This window comes from Sciurus vulgaris (assembly GCF_902686455.1).
Source record: "Sciurus vulgaris genome assembly, chromosome: 1".
NCBI lineage: Eukaryota > Metazoa > Chordata > Mammalia > Rodentia > Sciuridae > Sciurus > Sciurus vulgaris.
The window spans coordinates 191,801,739-191,829,189 of NC_136461.1; the positions used below are offsets into that span (position 1 = coordinate 191,801,739).

General features: G+C 39.4%; 1 protein-coding gene across 1 annotated transcript; it reads left to right on the forward strand.

Moving 5' to 3' along the window:
- MAL2 (mal, T cell differentiation protein 2) lies at positions 1-25,279 on the forward strand. The gene is made up of 4 exons (XM_079143366.1): positions 1-273; positions 13,337-13,507; positions 20,339-20,494; positions 23,048-25,279. The coding sequence occupies exons 1-4, from the start codon at positions 142-144 to the stop codon at positions 23,117-23,119; spliced, it is 531 nt and encodes a 176-aa protein (XP_078999492.1). The 5' UTR covers positions 1-141; the 3' UTR covers positions 23,120-25,279.
- Positions 25,280-27,451: the final 2,172 nt, after the last annotated feature.

A 27,451-nucleotide genomic window follows, 5' to 3' on the forward strand; every position in this document is an offset into this window, starting at 1 on the left:
GCCCCTCCCGCGCTGCACGCCCGGACCCCGCCGACCTGAGCTGCGGCGGCGGCGGCGGCGGCGGCGGGAGCCCGGCAGGCGGAGGAGGGAGGCGGCGGCGGCGGCGCGCGGAGACGTAGCAGCGGCGGCGGCAGCGGCAGCATGTCGGCCGGGGGAGCGCCAGTCCCGCCGCCCCCGAACCCTGCCGTGTCTTTCCCAGCGCCCCGGGTCACCCTGCCAGCCGGCCCCGACATCCTGCGGACCTACTCGGGCGCCTTCGTCTGCCTGGAGATTGTAAGTGGGGCAGCCTCGGCGAATGTGGCGCCCGCGGAGCTAGGACCACAAGCTGCATCCTTGTCTCCCACCCGCCCTGTCTCCCTCTGCGCCCGCCCTCGGCCTCCTTCCCTTGGATGTGGCCTTTCCCTGCGCCCCTCTCGGGGACCTCTGGATGCTGGGCGGAGCAGCCTGAGCCCTCCTGCCTGGCACCTGTTACACTGGCACCTGCTCGCCCGCCGGCGACGGAAATGGCCTAGAGAGTGAGCAGGCTGCCTGGCGGGGCAGAGGATTAGGGAGTTTGAGGGGAGAGAGATGTTTGGGCTTAGAGGCGCCTTCAGAGACCCAGGGTTTGGCCAGGGGGCGCGCACTCGGCCTCGCCTGTTGCTAACCTGCCATTTTGTTGGGTGGTGCAAAGGTGTACCGAAGACTGGGTGACCCGGAGGCTGCCAGGATGTGGAAAGTGGGGGCGGGAGGCACCAGGAAGAGGAAGGCTGCGGAACTGGGCATGTTTTTACCCCTCTCACCCTTGTCATTGTTAGTGCCCTTTGGATTGGGGAAAGGAACAGGGCGCAGGAGGCAGGGCAGGGAGAAAGGTGAGGTGTGTACCATGCCGTTGGCAGTCGCCAATCAAGTGGGCGTGAGAATGGAGGAGGAATGGTGGAAGTGTGGCTGGCATGTACTTCTCTGCCTGCCTTTGCACCTTCTCTTCCTCGTCTACCTACAAACGTCCAAACCTTGTCAGCACACTTCATTGGGCCCAAGTAAAGGCGGGATCATCTGGCCTAGTGCCATCAACCTTCTTGAGTCCAACACTTGAACTTCTTAAAAGGAATTTTATGGAGTTGGAAGCTTTTGAAGCTCGTTGTGGACAAGGGGGAAATGTGCAAATATGAATTGGGCAACTGAGGTTGCATCATGCCCTGAGAATGGCAAATAAATAGTGAAATGTTAGCAAGGCAGTGCCTTTCCTGAACGCTGGTTTTGTTTGCTCGGCTTGGGGTTTTATATCTCTCCCTATCCTCTCCTCTGAGTTTGCATAACCTGGATTTGGGTCACTTCGGTTTCACTTTTGTGCCTGTGGGGCTGGAACACCTTGTGAGCATTGATTTTCTGCCCTATTATGCTATGATGGCCAAGCCACTCTAAGTTAAATTTAGCTCAGATGTGAATCTGAAAGAAGGGACACCAGTAAGTTACAGGTAATGCCATCAATAAGCAGATAGTGACTGTTAGGCTAGAAGAGGCTAGTGTGAGTTCGAGTTTGTATGGAGTTCAGGAGCATCCAAATGCTTGGGATGAGGTACAGGCATCCATGTGAGAAAAACAGGAAAAGTTTGGCATTGGATCAGCTGCACAGCTGTGGGAGGGAGACACTTTAGAACAGCAAGATCTGGAAAGAAAGATTTCATAGACTCTAGGCTACTTAAGTTCCATGTTCCTCAAACTCCAGGTGTTTACCTACCTCTTTTAGAAGTTTCAGCCATATCCACATTCTGCCCGGTTCTGGAATTTACAGAATGTTCATATAAATATGTTCACTTTCTAAATTTTGGTTAGAAGTTAACCTCATCCTAAACAATACTATGAATGGAATCTCAAATTTGATATTCTGGTTATATGTTTCTGATATTTAATAGATTTATACAGTTGCATATGTACATAGAGAGGTATGTGTGTATATGTAAATGTGTGCATGGAGAGGAAAAAGTCTTATCCATGTGATACCAAAGCAAATATCATCATAAAACCCACCTGTGTTCATGTGACACTGTCTACTTCTGAGGGGGGGTGGAAGGGAAGGTGACTTACTCAATTTTCCCTTCCTCCTACCCCATATCTCCCTTTTTATCTAGCCCAGTGGTTAGCTCTCAACTCTTGCTGTACTTAATAACTTGGCAACTTTTAAGAATACTGTTACCAGCCCAGACTAATTAAATCAGAATCTCTGGGGGAGCACCCAGAATCAGTTCGTTGTTTTTTTTTTTTTTAAGTTTTCCTGGAGATTCTAATACCCAGTCATGACTGGGAACCACTGATGGAGTCCTTCATGTAGGCTCTATAGAGAAGACAACTCTTTTCTTGCAAATGCAAATAAATTCTTCATTTGCTTGAACTTTCACTGCTCCCCCCCCCTCCCCCCCCGCCCCAAGAAGGATCCCAGTATCTGGTCTATTGCCCTTATCCATTTCCTCTGGCTCCTTTCTTTTGAAACATGTTTTGGATTCTTACCTAGATAGAACAGCATCACTTCCAAAAGCAATTTTAATTTGCTTTTCATATTTCATGACCAAACATCTTTATAAGTTTAAATCTTGGGTCCCTAGTACCTGTTTTACTTGCATTTTATCTCCTTCAACCCTCCCCCAATAAAAAAGGATCAAAATGTTCCAATAAACTCGTGACATTAGAGAAATGGGAGACCATGTTGGAGCCAAACTTGTTGCTCCTTCTTGGCTCTCATCCTTCTGGAGTGCTTAAATTGTTGGATTATATGCTTCAAGGACACAGAGGTCAAGGCTACATTGAACCCTTCTGTGTAGCATGCCCAACTTTGGGGATGTACAGATGGGAACTAAGTAGCTAATTTCGAAGCACCTTTATTCCCAACTTTCTCAATTCTTTCTGCTTTCCTAATTCCTTTCTGACTCCCTAGTCAGTCTCCCTTGGCTCCTCTTTAAACATTCCTCTCACTGGAAATTAAAAATCTGAATTCCTCAGGTATTCTGCTAATATTAGGTGATCTCCATTGGGGGACCAATTACTTTTGTATCTGCCAGTGTTTCTGGATATATCTAAACTCCTTATTAGTTTTGACCTTCCACTCAGGTCCATTTTTCTTCATTTATGTCTGTTTGCCCTGTGAATCTTAACATGTGAAAACTGTATCCTGCAAAGATGAACTGGACTATCAGTAATGATACCATGATCTTGGAGTTCCATTTTCAAACTCACCAGTTAACTTTGCTCAAAGTGTTCAATCCCAATCCCTTTTATTACACTTCATTCAGATCTTTCAGGTATAAGCCATTCGTTGGAAAGATAATACAAAAGATAAAAAGTTCCAGAACCAGGTAAAGCAATTTGTAATGCTGGCTTTATAGGTGAAGAATATTTTACTCTCATATACATAGTATGGTTTTTTGAAACAGGTATGTTCCACTTCTGGATAAGTAAATCACCATATGATTTTTGGCTTCAGCTATACTTAACCAATGCATACTTGTCACAGAGTTTAATACCAAGTTAGTATTGCAAAGACAAGCCTTTTAGCTTAGGATGGAAAACATAACCTTCAAAAGTTATCATTTTCAAAGTCTCAGTGTTTCTTGAAGGAATGTTTTCTAAATCATTCATCAAGTGCTTACTAAATGCCTACTGTATGCAAGAAGTTCTTCTGGGAATAAAAATGTTAGGATCTGCAAGGCCTGGTAACCTAGTTGAAAGGATGTGCATGAAAATAGCTTCCACTTGGGGAAGAAAGAGTTCCATGTTGGATGTGAACTACCCTAAAGCATTCCCAGACAGGTCTGTTAGAAAATTACATTGGAGCAGCTTTACTATTACACTGAATAAAATATTTAGAACTCCTGTTCTCAATGAGATTATCTTGCACAAATGCACTAGAAAGATTGAACATAAGAGTATTAATCATGAAAAAGAATAGAAGTCACTATTCAGTGTGTTTTGTAGTTTCATTGTTTAGGAAACTGTCTACATTCCCCAACTTATTCATTCACATCTCTCTTGGTGAGAGATATTGTAGGATTCTTTTTCACATGCTTAACAGTAGTGTTTGGTACCAGTGACTTTTATTTATTTAACATAATAACATAATTAAGAACAGACCTTCAGGCCTTCCTTTATGCCCTGGGGATAGAATACATAATATAATTCTTGCCCATAAAAAGATTGTTGTCTGCCAGGTGCCATGGCGCACGAATGTAATCCCAGTGGCTCGGGAGGCTGAGGCAAGAGGATCAAAGCCAGCCTCAGCAAAAGTGAGGCACTAAGAAACTTAGTGAGACACTGTCTCTAAATAAAACACAAAATAGGGCTGGGCATGTGGCTTACTGCTTGAGTACCCCTGAGTTCAGTCCCCAGTACCCAAAAACAAAAAATTGTTGTCAGCCTGGCATGGTGGCTCACACCTGTAATCCCAGTGGCTCAAGAGGCTGAGTCAGAAGGATTGCAATTGCAAAGCCAGCCTCAGCAACTTAGTGAGGCCCTAAGCAATGTAGCAAGACCCTGTCTCAAAATTTAAAAAAAAAAAAAGGCAGGGATTGGGAATGTGTCTCAATGGTTAAGCATCCCTGGGTTCAATTCCTGGTACCAAAAAAAAAAAAAAAAAAAAAAAGAAAGATTGTTATGTGGTTAAATATAAAGACAAGAAAGATTTATATTGGTATGTATGAAGTGTTAAAATAGGTTATGAAGCTGGACATGGTGGCACACACCTGTACTCCCTACAGCTCAGGAGGCTGAGGCAGGAGGGTCGAGAGTTCAAAACCAGCCTCAGCAACTTAGTAAGACCCTGAGCAACTCAGTGAGAACCTGTGTCTAAATAAAATATAAAGAAAGGACTGAGGATATGTATCAGTGGTTAAGGACCCCTAAGGTCAATCCCCAGTAGCAAAAATATAATAATAACAACAATAAGCTTATGAAAATATTACAGAAAAGCAGGGTAAAGAACATGTGGCTACTGGAGAGAGACAGGGACAGACAACTTCAATGGGATGGTGAATTGGAGTTTAGCGTTAAATGATGATCAGGACCTTAATAGAGAAAGTGGGAAAGAGAACAGCAGGACACAAGAAGGGCACATGCAAACCTTAGACACGAGAAAGACAAAGGCATGGGGTTCTAGCAGTTGTTAGTTACCAACCTGACTGTTCTGAAGGTGGCAGAAGCGTGAGGAAAAGCTGCAGGCAGTTTTTGCTGAGTGGTAGGAGGCCAGGCTTGAACTTATTTTGTGATGAGGGGCTGCTGAAGGACCAGGATGAACTTAATCAGACTTGTGTCTTAGCCATCTTTAGTGAAGTTTGGTTGTAAAACACAGAGATTGAAGGCAGGAAAATCATTAGGGGGCTTATTATATAGTTTGGATAAGTGATGCTGTGAACCTGAGAAAGGTTCAAAGAAAGAAGGATGGAGAAGAAGAGAGATATCTGAGGTGTAGGAACCAACCAAGCCAACCAAGTATGTAATGTTTGACATGCTCCTAAATGATGCTAGATCAGATTTAAATATAAGATGTCACTGAGAGGAATAATGCCAGAAAACAAGTGAATCCTAAAGGATGATGGTGGAAAGGAGGGACTGTGTAAGAGGCAGGTACCATCATTCAAATAAATCTATTTTGATTATTTTCAGCCAAAATCTTTGACTCTCGCCTAACATAAATATTTTGATGTATAGAGTTTCCTTTTCTTGGCCAGATAATACAGTTTAGTTGGAAAGGGATGTCGCATGTTTACTGTGGGCAAGAGGGACTGTCTTGTGTTCATGTCTGCCCTTTTAGATGGGTTTTAATCCTATAAGTAAAATTCTTCCTTTGCTTACATGTTAAAAATCTCCATCTACATGAAGACAGCCTTTACATCTTCATAAGAGAAAATAAGCAAGTGCTCCATCCACAGCTTGTCATCAGCAATTGTTCACCCTGACTCATAGCCCCATCGAAAATCTGAAGAGTTGAAATTTGGAAAACTTTAAACCAAGTTCCTAAAATGATTGACCTTGAGCTACGTAGGATAAGGTCAAGGAAAGGAGATTTGTACAGTCCAGTAGCAATGTACCTGATACAACAGCTGTGGACTTGATATGTCTGCGTTAATATAGCTGAATAGAAAGGACCATATAATGACACAGGACAGGAACAGGTTGGTGTGCACAGTGTCATTTATGTGCAGTAATAAATGCTATGTGATTATTCTGTGGTACACAGGGAATCATGTATGAGAGGATTCTGGAAGAACTGGCCACAGTTCAGAAATGCAGCTGAGGCCTGGTTATGCTCCTTAAGACTTACCCAACTCAAAATATAGTAGTTCTCCTCAGGTAGCTACAGTTTGACCTGAATATCTTACATGTTCTGACAGATATAAGAGGGAGAAGGCCTTTCATTGTCACCCTATATGACACTTGTAACTTTGTTATAATAATTTGCAGCAGGAAGAAGTTTTTAAAAAAAAGAGAAGAGGCAGTTATTTGTCCAGTTCTTGCCAACATCAAGGCATTGGCATGCAGCAACACTGTTAACCTACATAATAACTAGTAACAAATATGAAAAGAGGATTTTTAAAATCAAAGGAAATTTATAAACAAGAATATAAAGGGAGCAGAACATATTTCTCCTCTGTAATATGAGTTAATTTTAGGGTTAGCAGTACCGTTTAAATAACTGAAATGGAAGTTTGGGTCAGATGGGGAAGAAGAAGGTAAAACACTTAATAGCACTTTCAAACACATTTCAAATGTACGCCTAAAAAGCAAAAGTCAGTTTTCAATTGGTATATTTTGTTCATAGGCCTATTCTTTTTGTTGTTGTTATTGCTTCCCAGAATTCATCTTTCCTTTTCTTAATTAAAACAAAACAAAGCAAACCTTTCTGACTGCTACCTCTAATTTGGACCTGTCCCAGGGTTAATCCAAAACCAGTCTGGATGAAGTCAGCATGGTTAGAGGAGGGCCTCAGGCGGGCAGGGGCAGAACATGAGACTTATCTGCATCAAAATTCCCTACTATTACTGCATGGCAATTGCAGTAACAGTGGGTTAACTAGGAAAATTTGGGGGCTCAAGGAAAATTGAAAATGAGTATCACAAAGTAGACTTGCAAGAGGTGTTGCCTTTCCGGGAACTTTTCACCACGGCCTCCTAAGATCTTATAGTAGGTGGTGGTAGTTGCCAATAATCCCTTGAAAGTTGAGATGTGCATGTTCCTGTTTTACTAGTCTTCCTGCCTGTTTTTGAACACCTGTATACCAAGGCATGGGCTGGGCTCCAGGCAGCTGTGAGTTCCCAGCATCCCAGGATGCACTTCTGGAGCATTTTCCTGTGGCACCATTTCTTAAACACACTGAATGGTTTCTGTTCATTTCAAGGAGGATGCAACTGAACACCATAGGTAGAAATCACTTTCCTGGGTTCTGAGCTTTCGGGGCTGTTTAAAGCAACATCACCAACCCTGATCTCACAACCCAGTGGACAAAAGGCATGTGGGGCCATGATTTCTATCTAGTTGTTGTGAGGGCTGAGGAGGATACATGCATCAGTAGCCACGGAAGCACCAAAGGATGGCGTCCAGCCAGGGAAGTCTTTCTGGACGACATGGTGGTGCAGTTTAGTTATACAGCAAAGCTCTTGGTGGATACAGGCTAGGCAGAAGCTTGGCCAAGCAAGATCAGTTCTGTGTACAGAGAGTGGGAGTAAAGGTGGCAGGAAAAGGAGCGTTGCTGGGGAGAAGGTGAGTTTGGAGAGGAAGGAATTATTCTCCTGTCTAGTTCCCTGGACTGCAGCTACTTTGTGAATAAGTTTACACTTTTGTGGCCTGCCTTGTGAACGTGTCTACCAATTATTATTTTTTATCTGTTGGCTGAAGTGTGTTTCCAGCTTAAAAAAAAAAAAAAAAAATTCACACTACAAATTGTGAGTAAAATGGAGCTAATTGTAGGCAACCTTTCTTCTAGATGATAAGTTTCTGACTATATTAAAAACTTCTGTTATAACCATGTTTCACGAGTAGGTACCCAGTAAGTGAGCATCCACTAAAACAGGAGGGTTAAACAGGTAGGTGAAGTGTTCTGAGGTTTTAGGGGGCCACCTGACCCCCTTCGTGATTCTGATGGAAGTTGTGGACTGTGTTCTTAGGAAAAAATGCAAATGCACTTCCCTACTTAGTTTTATATGGTCACAGAATCATTGGGAGAATGAATAGAAACCCTGCTGAGCCAGGGGAGAGGCCACATTCGTAATGTCCAAAGCTGAAGCTCTAAAAGCCAGTTACCAGATTCAAATCCCAGGTCTGACATTATGAGTTGTATAATTTAGGGGAAGTTATTAATAGCTCTGAACCTCAATTACCTTATCTGTAAAGTGGGGATAATAATATGGTATCTCAGGGTTTATGAGAATTACATTGGTACAAATAAAAACGTGAGAACGGTGCTTGGAAGGTAAGAGCTCAGTAAATGTTAGCTAATATTTCTGCTATCATCATTAGCTTCACCCTCATGCACAGACTAACTCCATAAGCCCGTCTGGGAGGTAGTCTGGGGGCTTCTTTTTCTTTTCTTCTTCTAAGTTTTCTGACTGTTCATTCTCCCTACAATAGAATGATAAACTGTCTAATGTGTAGCTAATAAGAGAATTAGAGGGGGTTATGTTATATACAGAAAATTCTAAACAATGAAGCATTTTTCTTTTGAGGTATTCTAACTAGTCTTTTATACCTTCAGATTCACTTACCTTTCTCTATTGTCATTCCAAACATTAACTGAAAATAGGTCAGAGTAGAAATTAGCCTGTTTATTTAGTATAATAATAAAGGGTATACTAAGAGGTTACAAATTAGTTTGAAAATTATTAGCTAAGATGTCAGCATTTGTGTGTAAAAGCAGGTTATTAAGAAATAAGTGACATTTGAAAAGAAAAAGGACTCCTTTGGGAGCATAAGCAGGCTTCCAAGTAGGAGACAAGTTGAGAAGTCAGTAATCCAGGAAGCCAGGATTGTAAGGGTTGCTTCCTGCCCAGTACCATGTGTTCCTGGGGGTTGTGCATTTTTAACAGTTCACAGTTTCTAGCTCCAACTCAGAGGGTTCAGCATAGTGTGTTAGTAGATGAAAGCGTCAGTGATTTTCTTATGGGAGGGATTAAGCCAAGTCACACCCTTCTGGTCTGCGGAGGCCAAACTAAAGTAACAAATATATGTTAAACCACCAAGAGGATCAGTTGCTTTAGGAATGGGTAGCAGTGTAGTGATTGCAACTCAGACTATATCTGAGTACTTGTGTGAACCAGGTGCACCAAAACTTGAGCTAAGTAAATAAGGGTAACCAGGTAACAGGGGAGACCAATACCTACTGCTAGGAGGGTTTTACTTTGCATCACCTGAAAGTAGAGCAGCTGCCTTGACAGAGCTGCTCTACCTGAGGTCCAGAGTCATGCGGCTGATTCAGTTCCTTAAAGCATTTGGCAGCTTTGTGCATGACTGTCTTTGCATTTTAGGACACTATAGAGCAGTGGAAGGCAGTGTAGACAAAAGGTGCGAATGTGGTTTCGGATCCAAGATGAGAGCAACATGGGTGAATCATGGCATTCCAAATACCTTTCTTCATGCTGTGCACACTCTGCAGTTGCTATGATACTTTATCAACTCTTCTCCTTCAGATTTTAACCATTTGGTGCTCTGCATTTTACCTTTAGAAACAAGGCTCCTCCCTTCAAAATCACCTCTCCTCAATGGGGACACTGATGAGTACCCTCTGTCTGGTGAATGTACTGAGAATCAGCAGTATTATTGAAAGCTCACTTTGCAATGTTGGGGCCAGGTTGGGAAGCTTGGGAGGAAAGGTCACTTTCGACAAAAGGAAATTATGAAATAGGAAAGAAATAAGTGTGTCAAAGCCATAGTGACCCATACAAGCAGCTCGAGGCTCCTAAAATGAAAAAGGTGGCCCTCCATGGTGCGCTTAACTATGTTCTCTGCCTGTCCTCTGTTGTTTGATGCTAACCTGTGAGCAGAACTTGCACCTGGATTTCGTAGACTCCCTGACTTAGGGGTAGTGCATGTAAGCGCACGAGAGAGAGGGGTGTTCATGCTTCCCTTCTCCCGTCCACTTGCCATGCAGCACACCCACCACAGATGAGGAGCAGATTGGGTCACTTTCCATGTAAGCAGTTTCCTTTCCAAGCCTTTGAGGTGTTGGAAGGGCTGTGATTTGAGTACAACAGGACAGTTAATGCAGACTGTTGTACATCATGGCTTCCCTGTCCAAGCCCAGGTCTGTCTTGAAGGCTGACTCCTGCTGTCCCGCCTCCCTTTCCCAATTCCTCCTGTTGCGTTTCCTCCCAGCCTCCTCCCTGTCTTTCAGACCGCACTGTGCTGAGCTCTTTTTATAGCACTCGCCACAATCTGCTTCTGCAGCAGATTAAATGATGTCTATTTCTCCCTTATTTAGGGCTTCTGGAGCAAGAGCTTTGCCTATTTTTTCCCCCCCTTGAATGTTATTCTGCAGTGCCTATCAGTAGATTTGGAATTAGCCTATTTGAGGTCTCATTCACATTTATTAAATGCCGTTAATTGCAATGGACTTTTTATAGGTGTGAATTTATCACAATCCCTGAATCACGTGATTGTGCGTATGTAGTTAGTCTGCAGTAACCAGTTGTTCTTTATTATCCATCAGACTAACACATAGGTTCTTAGAAAATGATTCTTGAACTAATAGATATTTAATGATTATGTGCATTTCTCAAATTCTGTTTAAAATAATGTAGGTTATTTGTAGTGGGAGCATCAGAAAAGGCTATCAGAAAAGAGTCTGGAAGAAAAGGAAATATTGACCCATTAAAGACTTTCTTATTGCCTTTAAATATGTATTAAATTGCATGAAAGAGTAAACAATCTTTCACCAGGAGCAAGTTTATTCCTTTCATAATCAATGAGAAGATGATAGCTAAAATTTTAATATGCACTATTGTCTATTGTTTAGATTTATTTTATAAAATTTTCTGGGTTGATAATTTTTCAATTGAAAGTAGGACTTGAGGTATACTATTACTTTAAGTATAAATGTATTAAGCTGGTGCTGTATTTATAATTTATTATTAATAGTTTCCAAAAATGTTTCTTCAAGCAATAACAAATTGCTGAATGGACCTTTTTTAAAACTTAAATTAAAATTTATGTTTTTAAATTTCAATACTTGTGCAGTTTGGATATTATCTGTATGCTTAAGATACAGATGGTTATTGTTTTTTAATATTTGGAGCTCACACTGTTCTCATATAGACATTAGTATGTTTGTTGACTAAGTAAATATTTGAGAGCATCCTGTATGGCAGAGGAAGGAGAGATTCCCACCTGCCCGAGGCAACCTCAGGTCAGTTGTATGGCTTAAGTTTTTGTGTTGCCAAATATAGGATGGTACATGACTAATAGTTAGGGAAGGCCTGTTATGTAGATTAATAACTGGCTTGGGGAAAGGAGAGATGTAAAGCAGTATGCTGCCAATAAGCTCTGTTAGTGCAGGTGGAGTGTGAGCCAGAGGAACTCAGTTACAGCACATCAATGATGTAGCAAATCGCCCAGAGGGAGGGAGGGGCAACCAAGCAAGAAATGGACTCAGGAGAGACTTCAGATGGTGGGCTCAAGGTGAGCTGTGCCTGGCAGTTTCTCAGATACACACTGGAGGAAATGGCATTCTGCACCATCAAAGGGCAGGCTACTTGGATGTGAAAAAACTTTGTCTTTGAGCAATGAATTTTTTTGTTTTTCCTATAATACAAAATGTGAAGGGCTTTGTAGCATTAGACAAGGATGAAGAAGCCAGGTCACAAAAGCCTGGGATGCTGTACACAGGACATGAAGTGCCCTTTCTTGTTTTAGTGGTGGCATGGAGCCTGATGTTTCTCCTCCTGAGTTCTCTCACTCAGTTCCACTTGGACAAACCAGAAATCTAGGTATTTTCCTTATCTGTTTTTTTCCTGTCATGCCCCAGAATCAATGTGTCACTATCATCATGCCATTTCTGCCTCTCCCTCCAGTCCACTCACCTCTCTTGGTCATGATGCCCTGATTCTGGTTTGCACACTGTCGTCACAGCAGTCTCCTGCCTGGTCCTCCAGCTCTGCATCCTTTCCTCTCCAGCCTGTTCTCATGCTCCAGCCAGAGAAAATTCTAAATCAAAATGTCAAACATACTCTTTCCTGCTTGCTTTTGGCCTTCCCTTGGGTAAGTTCAGCTCCTTGGCCTGACTTTCAGGCCTCTTCGCTCAGTCTTCACCTAGGGCTCTCACGATCCCACGCAGAGTGTGGCAGAGGGTGCTGCCGCCATGCTGAGCTCTGTTCTTCACCTGTGCCCACTCTGGCGGTTCCCACCCCAGCATCTCAAGACCTGCCAGAATACCCTCCATTCTTTCTGCTTTACCCTCAGCCCTGTCCTTCGGTTTGGTGCTTCTAGAAATTGCTTTCTGGTTTCCAAATCTGAATCTAGAGCCCTTGTTATATGAACCTATAGTACCCAGTATTTGCCCAGTTGTGACATTTACTAAATAGCATTTTAATCATTTACCCAGTTATCCCTTTCCTGTAATAGACTGAGAGTTCTGTGATGACAGAAACCAAGTGTGGTTTCTTTGCCATTTTATTTGTGACCTCTAGCATAGTGCGTGACATGCCACAGGTATTTATTGACACTTTCATCAATCTAAAGTACTTATTCCCATGTCCAGCACCTTGTAGATAATAAATAATGGTAGTTTTTTTTATTGCTTATTATCATGTACAACAGCTGCAGCTATTATTCTCTATATAGGCAATAATATCAAATACACAGGTCATGAGAAAGACCTGGATGTGACATTGGAAGTGACACATAGAAAGTTATAGTTCTTTACTCATAAACTCTCTAAGAATTGGTGAAAGCAGAAGCCAGTTTATCATGGTTTGAAGAGTAACTGCAAGGAGAAGAAGTGGAGACCAAGCAATTTGTAAAATGGTTTCTGAACAGGAGAATCTTTCCGTGGCGCATTAGTTAGAAAGAGAGCGGGATCTGAGGAAGATGTTTATAGAGAGAATGCTTTGCATGTTCCTGGGCTGAAGGAGAAAGCCCAGCATAGAGATGGGTGTGGAGTTGGATCCGATCTCCAGGTAGAAGGGCTAGTCTCATACCAGGAGAAGAAGGCACCTTTCACCTTTCACCTTTTGTCATAGAGAAATAATGAGCCGAGTGGTAGGAAAGTATACATGGTTCTGGAGAGAGAAGAATAGTGATGTTGATAAAAGCAGATTTAGTTTTGTTGTGCAAAAGGTATTTTTTTAAGCAAATCTCTTACCCTCTTTCATTTTTTTATTTTCAGCTGCTTGGGGGTCTCGTCTGGATTTTGGTGGCCTCCTCCAATGTTCCTCTACCTCTGCTGCAAGGATGGGTCATGTTTGTGTCCGTGACAGCTTTTTTCTTTTCTCTTCTCTTCCTGGGCCTGTTCCTTTCCGGCATGGTGACTCAAATTGATGCCAACTGGAACTTCCTGGTAAGGAATTTTTATTTTAAATCTATTGCAAGAAAATGTAAAAGACTCATCAACACCTCATTCTGTTCATCTGAGTTCATCTTCTGTTTGATAACATCCATAGGAGAGAATGGTTTCAGGCCACGGGGCTACTAAGGTGCCTTGCCTGATGGTTGCCTTGCCATCAGGGTCCTGGTTTGAAATTCCTGTGCTAATGGAGCTGAGAAATCATTCTATTACTCTTTTATGACTCATAAGTGAAACATTGTTTCATTTCATACAACAAATGAGTTTCATTACAACTATTGAACAATTGAACAGATGCCTTTGAGAACCAAATGTTATGTTTCTTGAAATTTTCCTTTGATTTCTGTTTCATGTATTTCAGTGTGTACAGTGGTCCCTTAGAATCCTGGAGAGATTGGTTCCAGGCCCACCCTGAAATCTATGGATGTTCAAGTCCCTTATGTAAAATGGCACAATAGTTGCATATAGTCTATGCACATTTTCTTTTGTATTTTGCCATCTGTTGATAACTCATAATACTTAAAACAATGTAAATGCTATACAAATGGATGAAATGCATCATTAAGGAAATAAAGACAAGAAAAAAAATCTGTACCTGTTTAGTAAAGACTTCTTTGGTTTTTACTTGATTTTTTTCAGTGCACACTTGGTTGAATCCAGATATAGAGAGCAGACTGTGTATTCTTTTCAGAAAACAATTACTATACAGTCTGTTCTCCAAATACTTAAAAAAAGAGAATGTTCCATACTTAAATCAGTTCCTGTCCTAAATTAACAAAAATTAGTAAGGCATAAAAAAAAACTTACAATCACAACTTACTTTGCTTTCCTGTATAAGAGATGTTTTCATGACTATGTCACTCATTCTCTGGGACTTATTTTAGGAAGAATCAGTGGAGTTTTATTCCAGTTCATGGTGGACAGAGCTCTCATGAAGTTCATGTAGAGCCCCAGAAAGTTCAGATCATACTTTGTTGTTTTAAAACTTAAATTAGACCTTCAGTCAGGCTTTATAAATGTTCCTTCCAAGTAAAATAGCATTTTACCCAGCAGCTCTAGGACAGATGTTATAGGAAAATATCTCCTGTTTAATTTATAGAAGTTGTACCCTGCGTGTTTTCTGCAGTGGGGCCTGGTGAATATGACTGGCTGTTCAACCAGCCCCAGGGGCAAGTGGCCCTGCTTAGTGCAAAGCTCAGGAGGAGGTGGAGTGCGAGAGTTGTAGTCCTTCACAGCTTTTGAGCTTAGGTCTGGTTTGCTTAATAGCTGTGTAACCGTGGGCACGACAGTTAACCTCCCTAAATTTTAATTTCTTTTTCTGTAAAGTGGTAACAATAATACCTGTCTGACCAGCGGCTCTTAAAGCATGATGGAAATAATGAATTACATAGTGTTTCACTGTGTGTCTGGGTTACAGCAAGCCGTCAGTAATTCTAATTCCTTAAACACACTGAGACTTGTAGTTTGGAACTTTGGAAGTCCCTCCATTTCCATTAAATTGCTCATGTAGTGTATTCCTACATTTTTTTGCTCTAATTTCTCATTTCTAATGAGAAAGTATTTCTATTAGTGATGAAATGAAGATCAAAAGTCCCCAACTAGGTTGCAGATAGATGCTTATTCTTCTCTTTGTAAATGCCTGGTTTTTCTATAATAAGTATAAGGATGAATTAATCTCCAATTTTGGTAAAGGCCACCAGGTTCTTTAAGGATCAGACTCAAAAATATTAAGCCAGTTTGTTCTACTCTAGGCCTATTGGTACTATTAATAGTCACTGTCCCGATCTACTGCCTCTTCCCAATTGTGCCACCTACCACTCTGACACTTACCCTGGACCTTTCTGAATCTCCTATTAACACAGAAACCAAAAGGTTAATACCTAGAGACTCAGTATCTATAGGAACCTACAATGGCCACCAACATTTTGTCTTTCTACTTGGTTGATGCACATGATTTAGTGATGGTTAAATGTTTTCTAGGTATTATTCTTGGTCTTATTATATCTCTATACTGTCTTTTTTTTTCCTTTTGCTTATATCAAGTCTTCTCTTTGATATTGAGTACAATCATGAATACCCTTGGTAACTTCGTATTTTTCCTAAATTTGTATTTCCCACCCATTTGTATGTAGCATTATAGCTGATCTTCAGGAAATAAAATGTACGAGTTTTTCTTGTATTAAATATACCACTATATGAAAGTTACTATTGAAATTGAAAAGATCTATCAGTTTGGGCCATAGGATGCCTGCAAAGTTTATCCTTCTTTTTTTAGTTGGAATAGTTCACTCTTACTGAAGCAAAAATAGAACAGACTGAGTATCTTTTATCCAAAAAAAACTTGGGGCCCAATTGTTTCAGATTTTGGAGTTCTTTGAATTTTGGAGTGTTTGTATGTTGAAATATTTACTGCTCAGAATATTTTAGATTTTGGAGTATTTCAGATGTCAGGTTTTCAAATCAGGGATGTTCAACTTACAACAGCCACACACACCACATGGTGCAGTGGTGGTCATGGTTTAGGGTTTATCACATGCTGGATGTGCTTTTCAAGGAACTAACTCCTGCCCTCTGGAAGTTTAGTAAATGCTTTCCTCATTTGGTCAGGGTTCCTTTGGCAAGGTGTAGTGGACCACACCTATAATCTGAGCTACCCAGGAGACTGAGGAGGATGACAAGTTCCAGGTCAGCCTGGACAACTTTGTGAGACCCCGTCTCAAAATAAAATTCAAATCAGGGGTTGATACAGCGCCATATAGAACAGTTGCCTCACATGGTGATGCCCTGGTTCCATCCCCAGTATTGCAGAAATTAAAAGAAGGGCTCCTTGTTTTTTTTGTTTTTTGTTTTTTGTTTTTGTTTTTTTTTTCTTCTTAGGAAATTTTCTTCATTCTCATTCATTTTGTATCACACTGCTGGCTTTTGGAAGGTTTTATATTACATCTTGTACACACTCAGCCAGGAAAATTTTTGAGCCATGCTTATCATACAGTCATCACCAGATGGTAACGATTTTTAATTGCTACATTCTGGAAATGTTAAAGATTAATTGCCCAAAAAATAATTATTTTCTCCTGTGATAATATTTTAATTCTGCCTGTGTAACTTGCATTTTAATAAATAATTTACTTCCTATCATATCCTGTTATATGACACTGTCTACCATATTCCTTCTTATTAATCATACAATTAAATTAATATTCATAGTACTAGATATGTTCAGTATTTTTCTCAAGCTTTCCAGCCTTCACATAATTGTGGCATGAAAGTATAATATGTAATAACATATATTAAAGGCTAAATAATTGCTCTATTCTAATCCAGGGAAAAGAAGATTTTGTTTTGAAACATGTTGTTGTGTTTTTGTTTTTGTTTTTGTTTTTGTGTGGTGGAGAGGAATTAATACCATTTTTGCCTAACTTTAAAGAAGAGAATTCATATATTCATATATTTTCTTCATTTGTGAGAAGACACAGATGAGAAACTTAAGTTCATGGTGGCTACTGTTCCTTTTCATGCTTCTGTAACCAGTATTCCCCAACATCCAATGCTGCTGGTTTTCTTTTATCAACTAGTTAGTGAAGGTTTGACCCTGAACAGAAGCACAAAGCATGGGCTCAAGTAGGAATGTGGGGGAGAGTCACTTGTTGCTGAAAACATCCAAGCTGTGTTTGAGGCTCAGGTTGTCTAAGACAAAGGTGATGAAAAGAGGGCCGTGTTCAGGGTGTGTGAGCACTGAGAAGATTGCTACAGAGGAGGCCATGTGAAGGAGACTCAGAGGCATAGGGACCATCTACGAATGAGGACATACAGACAGTGGTCCTAGAGCATCAGCCTCAGCTGGAAACTTGCCTGCAGTCACATCCTCAGGTTCTACTCAGATCTGCCACGTCAGAAACTCTGGGGGGTGGAGTCTATCATCTGTGTGAACAAGCTCTCCAGGTGATTCTGATGCTTGCTGATATTTGAGAACCTCAGGATTAGCATCCATGACCTGGATTGTCCAAAACAGTGGGTGAACCTTGCAAAGACCTTCTTGCACACATCCCTCACATGACAGGGATTGGAATAAGGTGACCCAGGATAGCCAGTGATCAGTGTGTGTGCAGCTCTCCATTGGTCAGGAGTATTTTCTGATACCTGGCCTAGAAATGCAATGATGTAGCAGGCCCGGGGATGGTTCTCGAAAAGTTTGCTGAATCAGACAATGGCAGTAAAGGAATGACATAATTCATACGTTAGTTTAAATTGTGTAAGGGCCAAGAAGGAAAAGCATGCTTGTCATCTCAGGTCCTCTGAAGCACAGACTCAGATGGATTTAGAAGCGCATGAGAGTTTTTTTGTTCATTTTTGTTTTTGAGGGAGAGAGGAGGAGGTAACACCTATAAAATATAGTGCAGAAGAAGGAAGAAATGGACAGACCGACAGAGTTTCAGTTTATGATTGAAAAATTTAGTATTGGCCGAGTACATGAGAAGCTACAGAGCACAGCCCACCCTGTAAGATCTTGTGCTGGGTACCAGTGACCAGGCACCAGTGTCCCCAGTGTGCTGTGGTCAGCTGGGAGCTGCCCAGGAAGAATGTGGCCTTGGGTCAAGGCCTGTGGTGCATCCCAGGTCCACTGAAGTTTGAGGAATGGAGTGTTTCCTAGGAGCCAAATCAGGCCAAGGTGGCCAGTGTTCAAAGAGATAGGAGGCAGTGAAACAGGCACAGACTAGATCACACAAATTTGCCATGTCACTGCATTTTATCTTTCCCTTTTAAGATAAAACAGACCATTTCTTTGATCCAGAAATGAGGATCCTATGTTAAGTAAGTGCCTATTGATCCAAACATACTTTCTCAGTTTTTATTACTAATGAATATCTAGCTCAATTACAAATCTCTTAAACTAATAACAATTAAATTTGAATTTCGACCATCAATGAACGTTTGTTGAATAACCACATGAATTTGAACATCTCTCCTTTAGATTAGATGTGGGACCAGCATATAACATTTTTTCTTACATCCTTTGAAGATATTGCTGAGTCAATTTATAAGTGGGAGTTGTTTAATAGAAAGTAGTTTGAACATTGTATCTTTGTAATTCTCACCCCTGGTTAGTTTGTCCAAGCTGATTGTTCTCAACATATAAGAACAACTCCAATGAACAGTGTCATTTGCTGCATGGACATGTTTTAAAGAACCAGAGCAATAATCCCTTTTGTGATATTGCATTATCAGTAATAGAGACAGTTTGATAGAAAAAAAAATGAACTTTGAACCTTCAGAATATGATTATTATTAGTATAATCATTATAGAAAACAGTAAATAGGTTGCTCAAAAACTTAAAAATAGAACTCCCATGTGATCCAGCATTCCCACCACTGGGTATATATCCAAAGGAAATGAAATCAGCTTGTTAAAGAGATATTACACACTCATTGCAGCATTATGTACAATGGCCAAGATATGGGTCAACTTAAGTCTTTGTCAATGGATGAATGATAAAGAAAATGTATACATACATAATGGAAAACTATTCAGCCTTTAAAAAGAAGGAAATTCTATCATTTGCAACAACATGGCTGAACATGGAGAACATGTTCAGTGAAAGAAGCCATACCCCAAAAGACAAATACCACACCATCTCACTAATATGTGGGCTCTAAAAATGTTGAACTTATAGAGGAAGAAAGTAAAATTGTGGTTCACCAGAGGCAGTAGGGGAGTAGAGGTTGGGAGGTGTTGGTTATAGAACACAAAAGTTTAATTAGGAAGGATAAGTCTTAAGAGGTCTGTCATAGAACATGGTGACTGTGGTTAATGACAGTGTTTTCTTGAAAACGGCTAAATCAACTTTAAATATTTTCACCAAAAAAAAAAAAAAGAATGGTATGCATGTGAGGTAATGCAGATATGAAATAGCTATCCCACATAATGTATGCATGTTTTAAAGCATGTTGTACACAATAAACATATAACTTCTATTTTTCAACTAAATAATTACATTACAAAAGAAAAGAAAAAAGTAAGCCTTTGGAACCAGATAGATGTGGGATTGAACAGTCCCTCCAAAAGTTTTGTACAGTTTTGAGACAGTCATTTGGTGAAAAAAAAAAAAAAAAAAAAAGATGAACTTCTTTTCTAAAATGTATATAAATAAATGATAGTTATAAGGATGAGTAATAATGCATATGGAATATGTGTGCTATTACAATTAAAGAGTGGTTGTTGACAGTGTTAATTCAGGTAAGAAAATGTAAATTTTAAGAATCACACTACACATTAATTATAGCAACAAAGTGACCTAATGTTTCTGTAGTTTTGTTGAAGTATGTGATACATTGTTTTTACTAGGATATATTAATACATGTCATATATTATATGAATTTCTATATTTTAATAAGTCTTCTCTATCTTTCAGTATATGGGATTATGACCTAATGATAAAAATAAGATTGCTGAAATAATTATGAAAATATAGAGCTATAATAATTTACTGATATTTTACTTGAATTTAAAGACTAGCATGTTATTCCTTTATGTTAATTAATATTGATCTTTATAGATCTTAATCCAAATTAAAACAATATATGTTATTATAAAATCTTCTGTATCAGAAGGTTTGCCACTATGTCAAATAAAATGAGTCCATCAGTTTTCATTTGGAGTCCAATAGTCTGACATTGCCAAAAGCATCCAAAATAAACAGTAAACATAGTTAAGATTATCGGTTATGTATTCTGATCTTTCTGAACTGTAAACTTCATCACTTGAAATAAGGAATAGGAAAAGATCTTCTTATTTTAATTGTAGATGTCTTTCCCCTCCTCTTTCAGGATTTCGCCTACCATTTTACAGTGTTTGTCTTCTACTTCGGAGCCTTCTTGCTGGAGGCAGCAGCCACCTCCCTTCATGATCTACACTGCAACCAAACCATGACCGTGCAGCCGCTCCTGAGTGATAACCAGTATAACATCAACGTAGCGGCCACAGTAAGCATTCATGAGTACCGTCCACCAGCTCGCCTCCCCCCCCCCCCCCCCCCCCCCCGCCCAGGTCTCCAAGAAGCTCCTCAGGCAACAAAAGTCTCTCTAATAATAACCATCAGCATTAAACTTATGATAGCTACTTAGCTGAACAGGAACCCTACAGACAAAATACTGCTATCACCCCAGGGTTGTAGGTGTTTGAACTGAAGCACAAAGAGACTGACATTCATGTAGAATGATAGTGAGTCCATAATACTGCTTGACCTTGCACAGCAATGTCTACTTCTAAGAACGATTAATTGTGGTGTTCACTTGTTTTAATTTTCAGACATGATAAGGGAAATTTGTTCCTGGCTTTGCTCTTTAGTATTCTATACTGTTTTTAATTGAAAACAACTTACTGTGGACCTGTCATGAAGCAGGTAATTTGCTAGATGGTTGGGGTCAGGATGAACAAGTTGCAGTTCCTGCTGTTGAAGAGAGTGTAGGTGATCGGGGGAGGCAGGTATTGAATTATAACAGATGATAGCCAGGTGAAATGCATTCTGTAGGGAACTCTTTTTAAATTGTTTTATCCTCTTTAATTCCTAGAGTGAGTTTGTCATTTTGTATTGATAGAGGTACTCTGAAGAAATATGTTTTTGTTTCTGTAGAAATTTTTAGACTGTCTCATGTGGAAATTATTTCCTGAAATGCCTTGATATTGAATCGACTATATAGCAAATTAATGACCCTAGTATTTTACTGTTTAACCCAGATAGCCTATAAATAACCCCATACACACCATGTAGTCATCAAAATCTGCTTGGAATAGCATTTTACAATAGAACTTTCTAGAGTAATAGTAGTTTTTTATATATGTGCTATTCAATATGGTGGCCACTAGCCGCACATGGTTGTAGAACCATTAAATTAGCTAGAAGGACTAACTGAATTTTTAATGTTACTTAATTTTCAAATTTAAATAGCCACCTATGGCTGGTGACTGTCACGTTGAATAGCAGAGGTCTGCAGTCAGTTTTGACGGGGAGAGGACAGATAATTTCAAAACCTGTTAACATTTTCAAATCTGTTAGGATTTTCAAAAATTCATTGAGTGCCTACAATGAATTAGACTAAAAGTGGGATTACAACAGGAAGAAGTCATGGTTCTAGATTTAAAAGGCTGACAAATTGGATGGGTAATTTAAATATTTTCTTTTATAAAAATAAAACCATTTTTTAGTTAATGAAGTCTTAAAACTTTGAAGGTGGGGGAAGTGGCCTGTAACAACTCCTCTGTTTCCTGAAGTCATCTCTATCCACTTCATCATCCCTGAGGATGGGATGAAATCTTTGGCATCCCTATCATCCAAAACTCAAGGTTGGGAAAACATTCATTTTTAACAGTTTCACAAAGGGAAATTCAGGGACCTGAAGTTGACTTTTTTTCCTTTCTGTTAGTCATCAGTCCCACTGGATTTTCCTTAAGTGTGTCTTACTTCCAATCCCACCTTTTTCTGTGGAGTCAGCTGGATCTCACTATCTCTCTGGGATCATTGAGGCATCCCCAGTTTGGTTGGTTGGGAGCAGCCCTAAGCTCCTACTTTGACGAGAATAGTAGGAGCTGAAGTCCGGGACCATGAGCTAATGTCATTAGTGCTTCTCAAGGGCGGACCCTTGCCCTAAGAGCTGAGTTTTCAGAGCTGGCCTCTGTGTCCTTCTGCTCTGGTGGGGCCTTTTCTGTTACTTTGCCTCTGTTTTCCTTCCCTTTCTCTCCACCTGAGTAAACCAATGCATGCTGCAAGTTCTACACGAAGACCCACTTCATCCTCAGGCTCCTAAGCAAATCTCTAGTTCCTGAGTTTTTATAGCACTAACAGGATCAGCCATTCACTGTGGCATTATATTGGGTGCTTTCTTTTTCTGTCCGTATACATATCTAAGAAAGACGATAGCTTCTTTTTCATTAGTAATAGATATTGAAAGCATTATCCTCATTCAGAGGATAATATGGAGATTAGAAATGTATGAGAAAAATAACCAGCAGGAGGGTGGGAGAGCAGTGGAATGGTAATTGAACTGTGAAAATGTTCTCTCAGTGAATCTGATATTCTTTCCCAGAGCTGTAGTTTCCTGGTTAAGAATCCCTGCACAAAATCATAATATATTATCATACTGAACTGCTTTGCCTTACAGTTTTCTAGGGGTCATAAGCCCTGAAAACTGAGGACAAGATCTTCTGTGTGTCTGTGTGCCCTGAATGCAGTGAGGTGCACATGGTTGGTGCTAACAAAATCCACAAAATCAGAATATAAATGAACCCAGTAGTGACCAGATGTTCACTATAAGGCTGTCTACCCATGAGAAAAGAATTAGGGGCTAGAATGTTTAAAAGAAGGTATAAGGGTGCAAGTGTTAAAACAATGGCAATTCACCAAAGAGATCAGTGTAAACCATTGCATAAAAGCTGAAGCATCTTCAGGTAATTAGCATTCATGTCCTTGCCCCTTTAAGAATGCATTTTCTTAAAGTCAGTTTTGAATCTGATATCAGTTTTCATTTCTTTCTTCTTAGGTTTTTGCCTTTATGACTACAGCTTGTTATGGTTGCAGTTTGTGTCTGGCTTTACGAAGATGGCGACCGTAGCACTCCTTGGAAACTAATAGTCATGTGTTAGTTTCATTTGTCTATTTTGTAATATGTCTGATCAATTTGTATGCCATTTTGTCCAGATGTAACAACAATGCAAAAATAATCTGTTTAGTAAATAGAGAAAATCCTAAGTGCAAGTTTTGGTTTAATTCATGGATGGAATTTTAATTTTATTATGATGTTAAGTGGAGAAATAGCCTTTCATTTTATACCTATCTCTTTTTTTATTTTTTTAAAGAAATTTTTCCATAATGTCCATAAAATACACAGATATCATTCATGAAAAAGTAGTATCCCTTTTGTTTGGTTACTTAGTCACCTGAACCTTAATATTAATAGATTTATAAAACTCCCTAAAATATACATATTTCAAACAGTCTTCCCCACTGAATTCTACCTTTTAAAGTAAAACAGGAATTGGTACGGTTTTTCTACAAAGAACCAGATGGTCCATATTTAGGTTTCATGGATCATACAGTCTGTCTCTTTCATGACTATTTAGTTCTGTCCTTGAAATATGATAGCAACATTGTCAGGGTGTAAGTGAATGAGTGTGACTGTGTCCTAATAAAGCTTTATTGACAAAAACAGTGGATAGGCTAGATTTGGCACACAGGCAACCACTGGTGAAAAACCTTAGTCATGTGTTCTATAATTTACTGAACTGATTGTGAACCTAGTTAGACAAGCCACATAATATTTAGTCTCATTATGCAATAATCACACTGCCTTTTGTTAATGGTCAAATTCTTACCCTTGGAAGGGCATATAGCTTCTCGAACTAATTCCAGCAGAGTCTTGGGTATAGGCAAAAGTAATTTATGAAGTGAACCCTAGTTGCTTAATCTAATTAATGATCTCATAGCTTAGCAAGATTCTCTCCTGAGTGTTGTTTGAACAGGGTCTCCAGAGACCAGTAGTGACTGCTGGAACTGGTGTTCACCTACTTATGTCTTACTTTAGTTTATTTATGCTTCAGAATGCAGTTGTTTGCCAGGTGCATGAATACATAAATATTTATATATGTGAAGCTTTTTCAAATAGAGCTTTCTGAAGACTGAACTTTTTACTTCTAATTATTTTGCATTACTTTCTGAGGTAAATCTGAATAGAATATTAAATATAAAGCTATAGATTTCATGTTTTGCTAATAGCACAGACATCTATGTTGTTTTTGCATTGATGACAGACAAAATCAGTTTTAAAATAATAGCACAAAAACTGTCTCTAAGTAGTAGGAAAAAAATTTTAACCTTTAGAGACCCTGGTCATGGAAAGGTACCAGAATGGCTTGAATCGGACTTGGGCTTAGACCATGGCTCCCAACCATGCTCTCCATGCAGATTATTTGTTGCCCTAAGAAGGTTACCTTTGGGAACAGAGGGCTGTGGGATTGCTTTATTGTTTCAGCTCTGTTTTCTGGCTGAATTGCCCACTAGGAGTACCATGTGCACATTGGGCCACTGGATTTGAAGGAACGCAGAACAACCATGCGTATCGTGATCAATGCCCAGTGATCAAATACTGTTTATCTGATATGCCTTTAGGAAGATGAACCTTGTTAGAGATTGGTTTGTGATGAAATTATGAAGACAAAAGACATGTTTCAATATACAGCTTGAGAAAATCAGTCTTATGATTTTATGATCATATCTTTTCTATAATATCTAACGACCTTGATTTTTCTAGCTCCATACCACACACCTAAACCTGTATTATGGAATTATATATTACAAAGTCATACATGTGCCATAAAGATACATTGTACATTCCACTTGGAATCATTTAAAGGTAGTCTGCTAGAACTTAGTTGTGAGATTTTTTTTTTCTCAAGGTATAACAGGCCATGCTTAGTGGCATTAAATTAAATGATTTCATTAAAATGTTTTGGTGGCACTTTTGTAAATGGACTGCTTCTAGATCATTAAGAACCAAACTTAAAACACCTGTGAATACTTAGATTTATAGATTAATTGCATTCTAGATTTGTGAGTTGAGTGATAAAGCACTTGAACAAAAATTATGGAATTTAAGAATTTCTTTACATAGCTATAAAAACAAGAAAGTGTTGGTCTTAAAATCTGGTAACTCCACTATGAAAAGAAATTTATTTTGTAAGTGTTATGACTCTAATAAAGTATTCATTTGATAATCTCTTTGGTCATTTATTTCTTTTACTATTCACTTTGAAATTCAGTTAAAGGTTTGATATAAACTTGATAGAACTTCTAGACTCATGTAAGAGTTCTGTTTTAAACATTTGTAAATCAGTCTCAAGAAAAGTAGTAAATCTTTTTTCTTTGGTGAAGGTGATGAGGCAAGTCTTTGGAAGTAATAGTAGAAAAGAAGTTCAAATGAGAATTCTTCATTTTATTTCAGGAATATACAGTGCTTCATATGTACCATGCAATTTCTAAGCAGTTTAAATATTAGCTTTAATCATCATATAACAACTAGGAGGGATAGATACTATTATCTTGTTTAAAAGATTAGGGGATTAAAACATACACTGTAAGAAAGACCCAGGACCCACATACCTACCAATTTAGAAAGCTGAGATTTAAACCTCAGCAGTCTGACTTCAAAGTCTAAGCTCATAATTTCCATTTGTACCTCAGTTCTCCCAGAGTTTACATTCAAACATGACACCCTTTTTCCCAAAAGAAATTTTTAGCAAGATGTTTAACAAAATTTTGGTACGTGTCTTCTTTCAGAACATCCTTGTCATGACCAAGGCTCATGATTTCAGCTACCAGAACTTGAGCCAGACCTACACCACAGAGAAAATATCAGGCAGCTCTATTCAACAAAGGCCCCTGAGTGCATGACTGCCTGTTCCTGCCATCTTACCACCAGCATGGACCACGGTCTTCAGTGGCTTCATCACCCTGGCTTCCTAAACATCCCTGGAACTGATTTCAGAAGGAGTGTCAGGTGCACATGGACTTAACACATGGGCAGTGAATTTCCACCTCTGCACAGTCTAGAATATGGAGTTCTAGCTCATTATGAAAGTTCTTTCTTTAAAATGACATGCTTCTAGTTTGTTTCTCAGTAAGCCAGTGTCTTAGGTGACAATATCATGTGTTCAGAGAAGAGCGCATCTTTAGTACATGTGATTTTTTAATGTTTTGAAAATTTATCTTTGCAAAAGCAGCCTAAGTTGCTTAGACTTTTATTAGGTTGTGCCCTAGCCAAAGGTCAACACTAGTTCTTGTGTCTGGAGGACCTTTCTGGAATATTGACTTCCTCACTCTCCCTGGGTCACCGTTCATTCTCCTTTCCTGCATCTTCCTCCAAAGCACTTACAACACATAAACAGTTTTTTAAAATATTAACTTTAATTCTCATAGAGATGTATATAGCATAACTTATATATTTATTTTTGTTCTTTTTTAATTTATATATTTAGATTGTCCCCTTCCCCACTAGAATGTAAGGCTTGTAGAGAGGAATCACCTGCTCCATTGATGGCTATAGCCCCTGTGCCCGGGATAGAACAGAGAAATTAGCATGCACTGAGAAAATACTATTGAATTAGTGAATGAATGAATGCCGACTGCCATTCCTTACTCCTGAGTTTCAACCAATATATTCTGTAAAAATTGATCTTGTTAGCATTTGAAAATGTCTAGTATATAATGGCTAGGCATTTTTATCCTAGGTCCACAATATATTTAGGGCGAATTCTTCCAGGGTCCTAGTAATTAAATACATTTGAGTTATAAATATGCCATATAATCCATTTTCTGTTATCAGAGGGCTTGTGCGTATGAAAATTCAGCGACCCAGGGAGAGTGAGGAAGCCAAGTAAAAATTCAGCATCCTGTATAAACTTATTAGATCTTTATTCTCATTTGTATAATGACCAAAGAAGTCACTGTAGCCTCAATTGACTCAAGAAATCATCATCAGAACTAAGAACTGATGGATAAAGGTATCCTTTCCTGTAATTGTAATGGGAGTGGACTCTGTCTAATGGTTTAAATTGGAAATGATAAGAAGCATTCTTCTATACCTGGAGTGGGGAGATATCTACATGTGTAACATTACATTTTAGTGTTTTCAGCCTCCCAACTCTGAGCTGAGCTGATAAGTGTAAGGTCATCCCGCTCAGGCATGTTAATATAGAACTCCCATCTGCAGTTTTGATGTGTTCTAAGTACATGTGGTAGCCTGAGCCAGTACGTAGTTTCATTGAAGCAATGGCACATCACTGAGATAATATTTTCATGAAATTATGTATATACATCTATATTTACCACATTACTAAATATACCCAAACTTTTATGTCAAAATCTTTTTGAATATGAGTAATCCTATTTA

Bases quoted from the DNA above. Each gene is read 5' to 3' on its own strand.
- MAL2 (XM_079143366.1), top strand. From the start codon at position 142: ATGTCGGCCGGGGGAGCGCCAGTCCCGCCGCCCCCGAACCCTGCCGTG. The intron at 274-13,336 runs GTAAGTGGGGCA...TTTTATTTTCAG, and splicing joins CCTTCGTCTGCCTGGAGATT to CTGCTTGGGGGTCTCGTCTG. The intron at 13,508-20,338 runs GTAAGGAATTTT...CTCCTCTTTCAG, and splicing joins ATGCCAACTGGAACTTCCTG to GATTTCGCCTACCATTTTAC.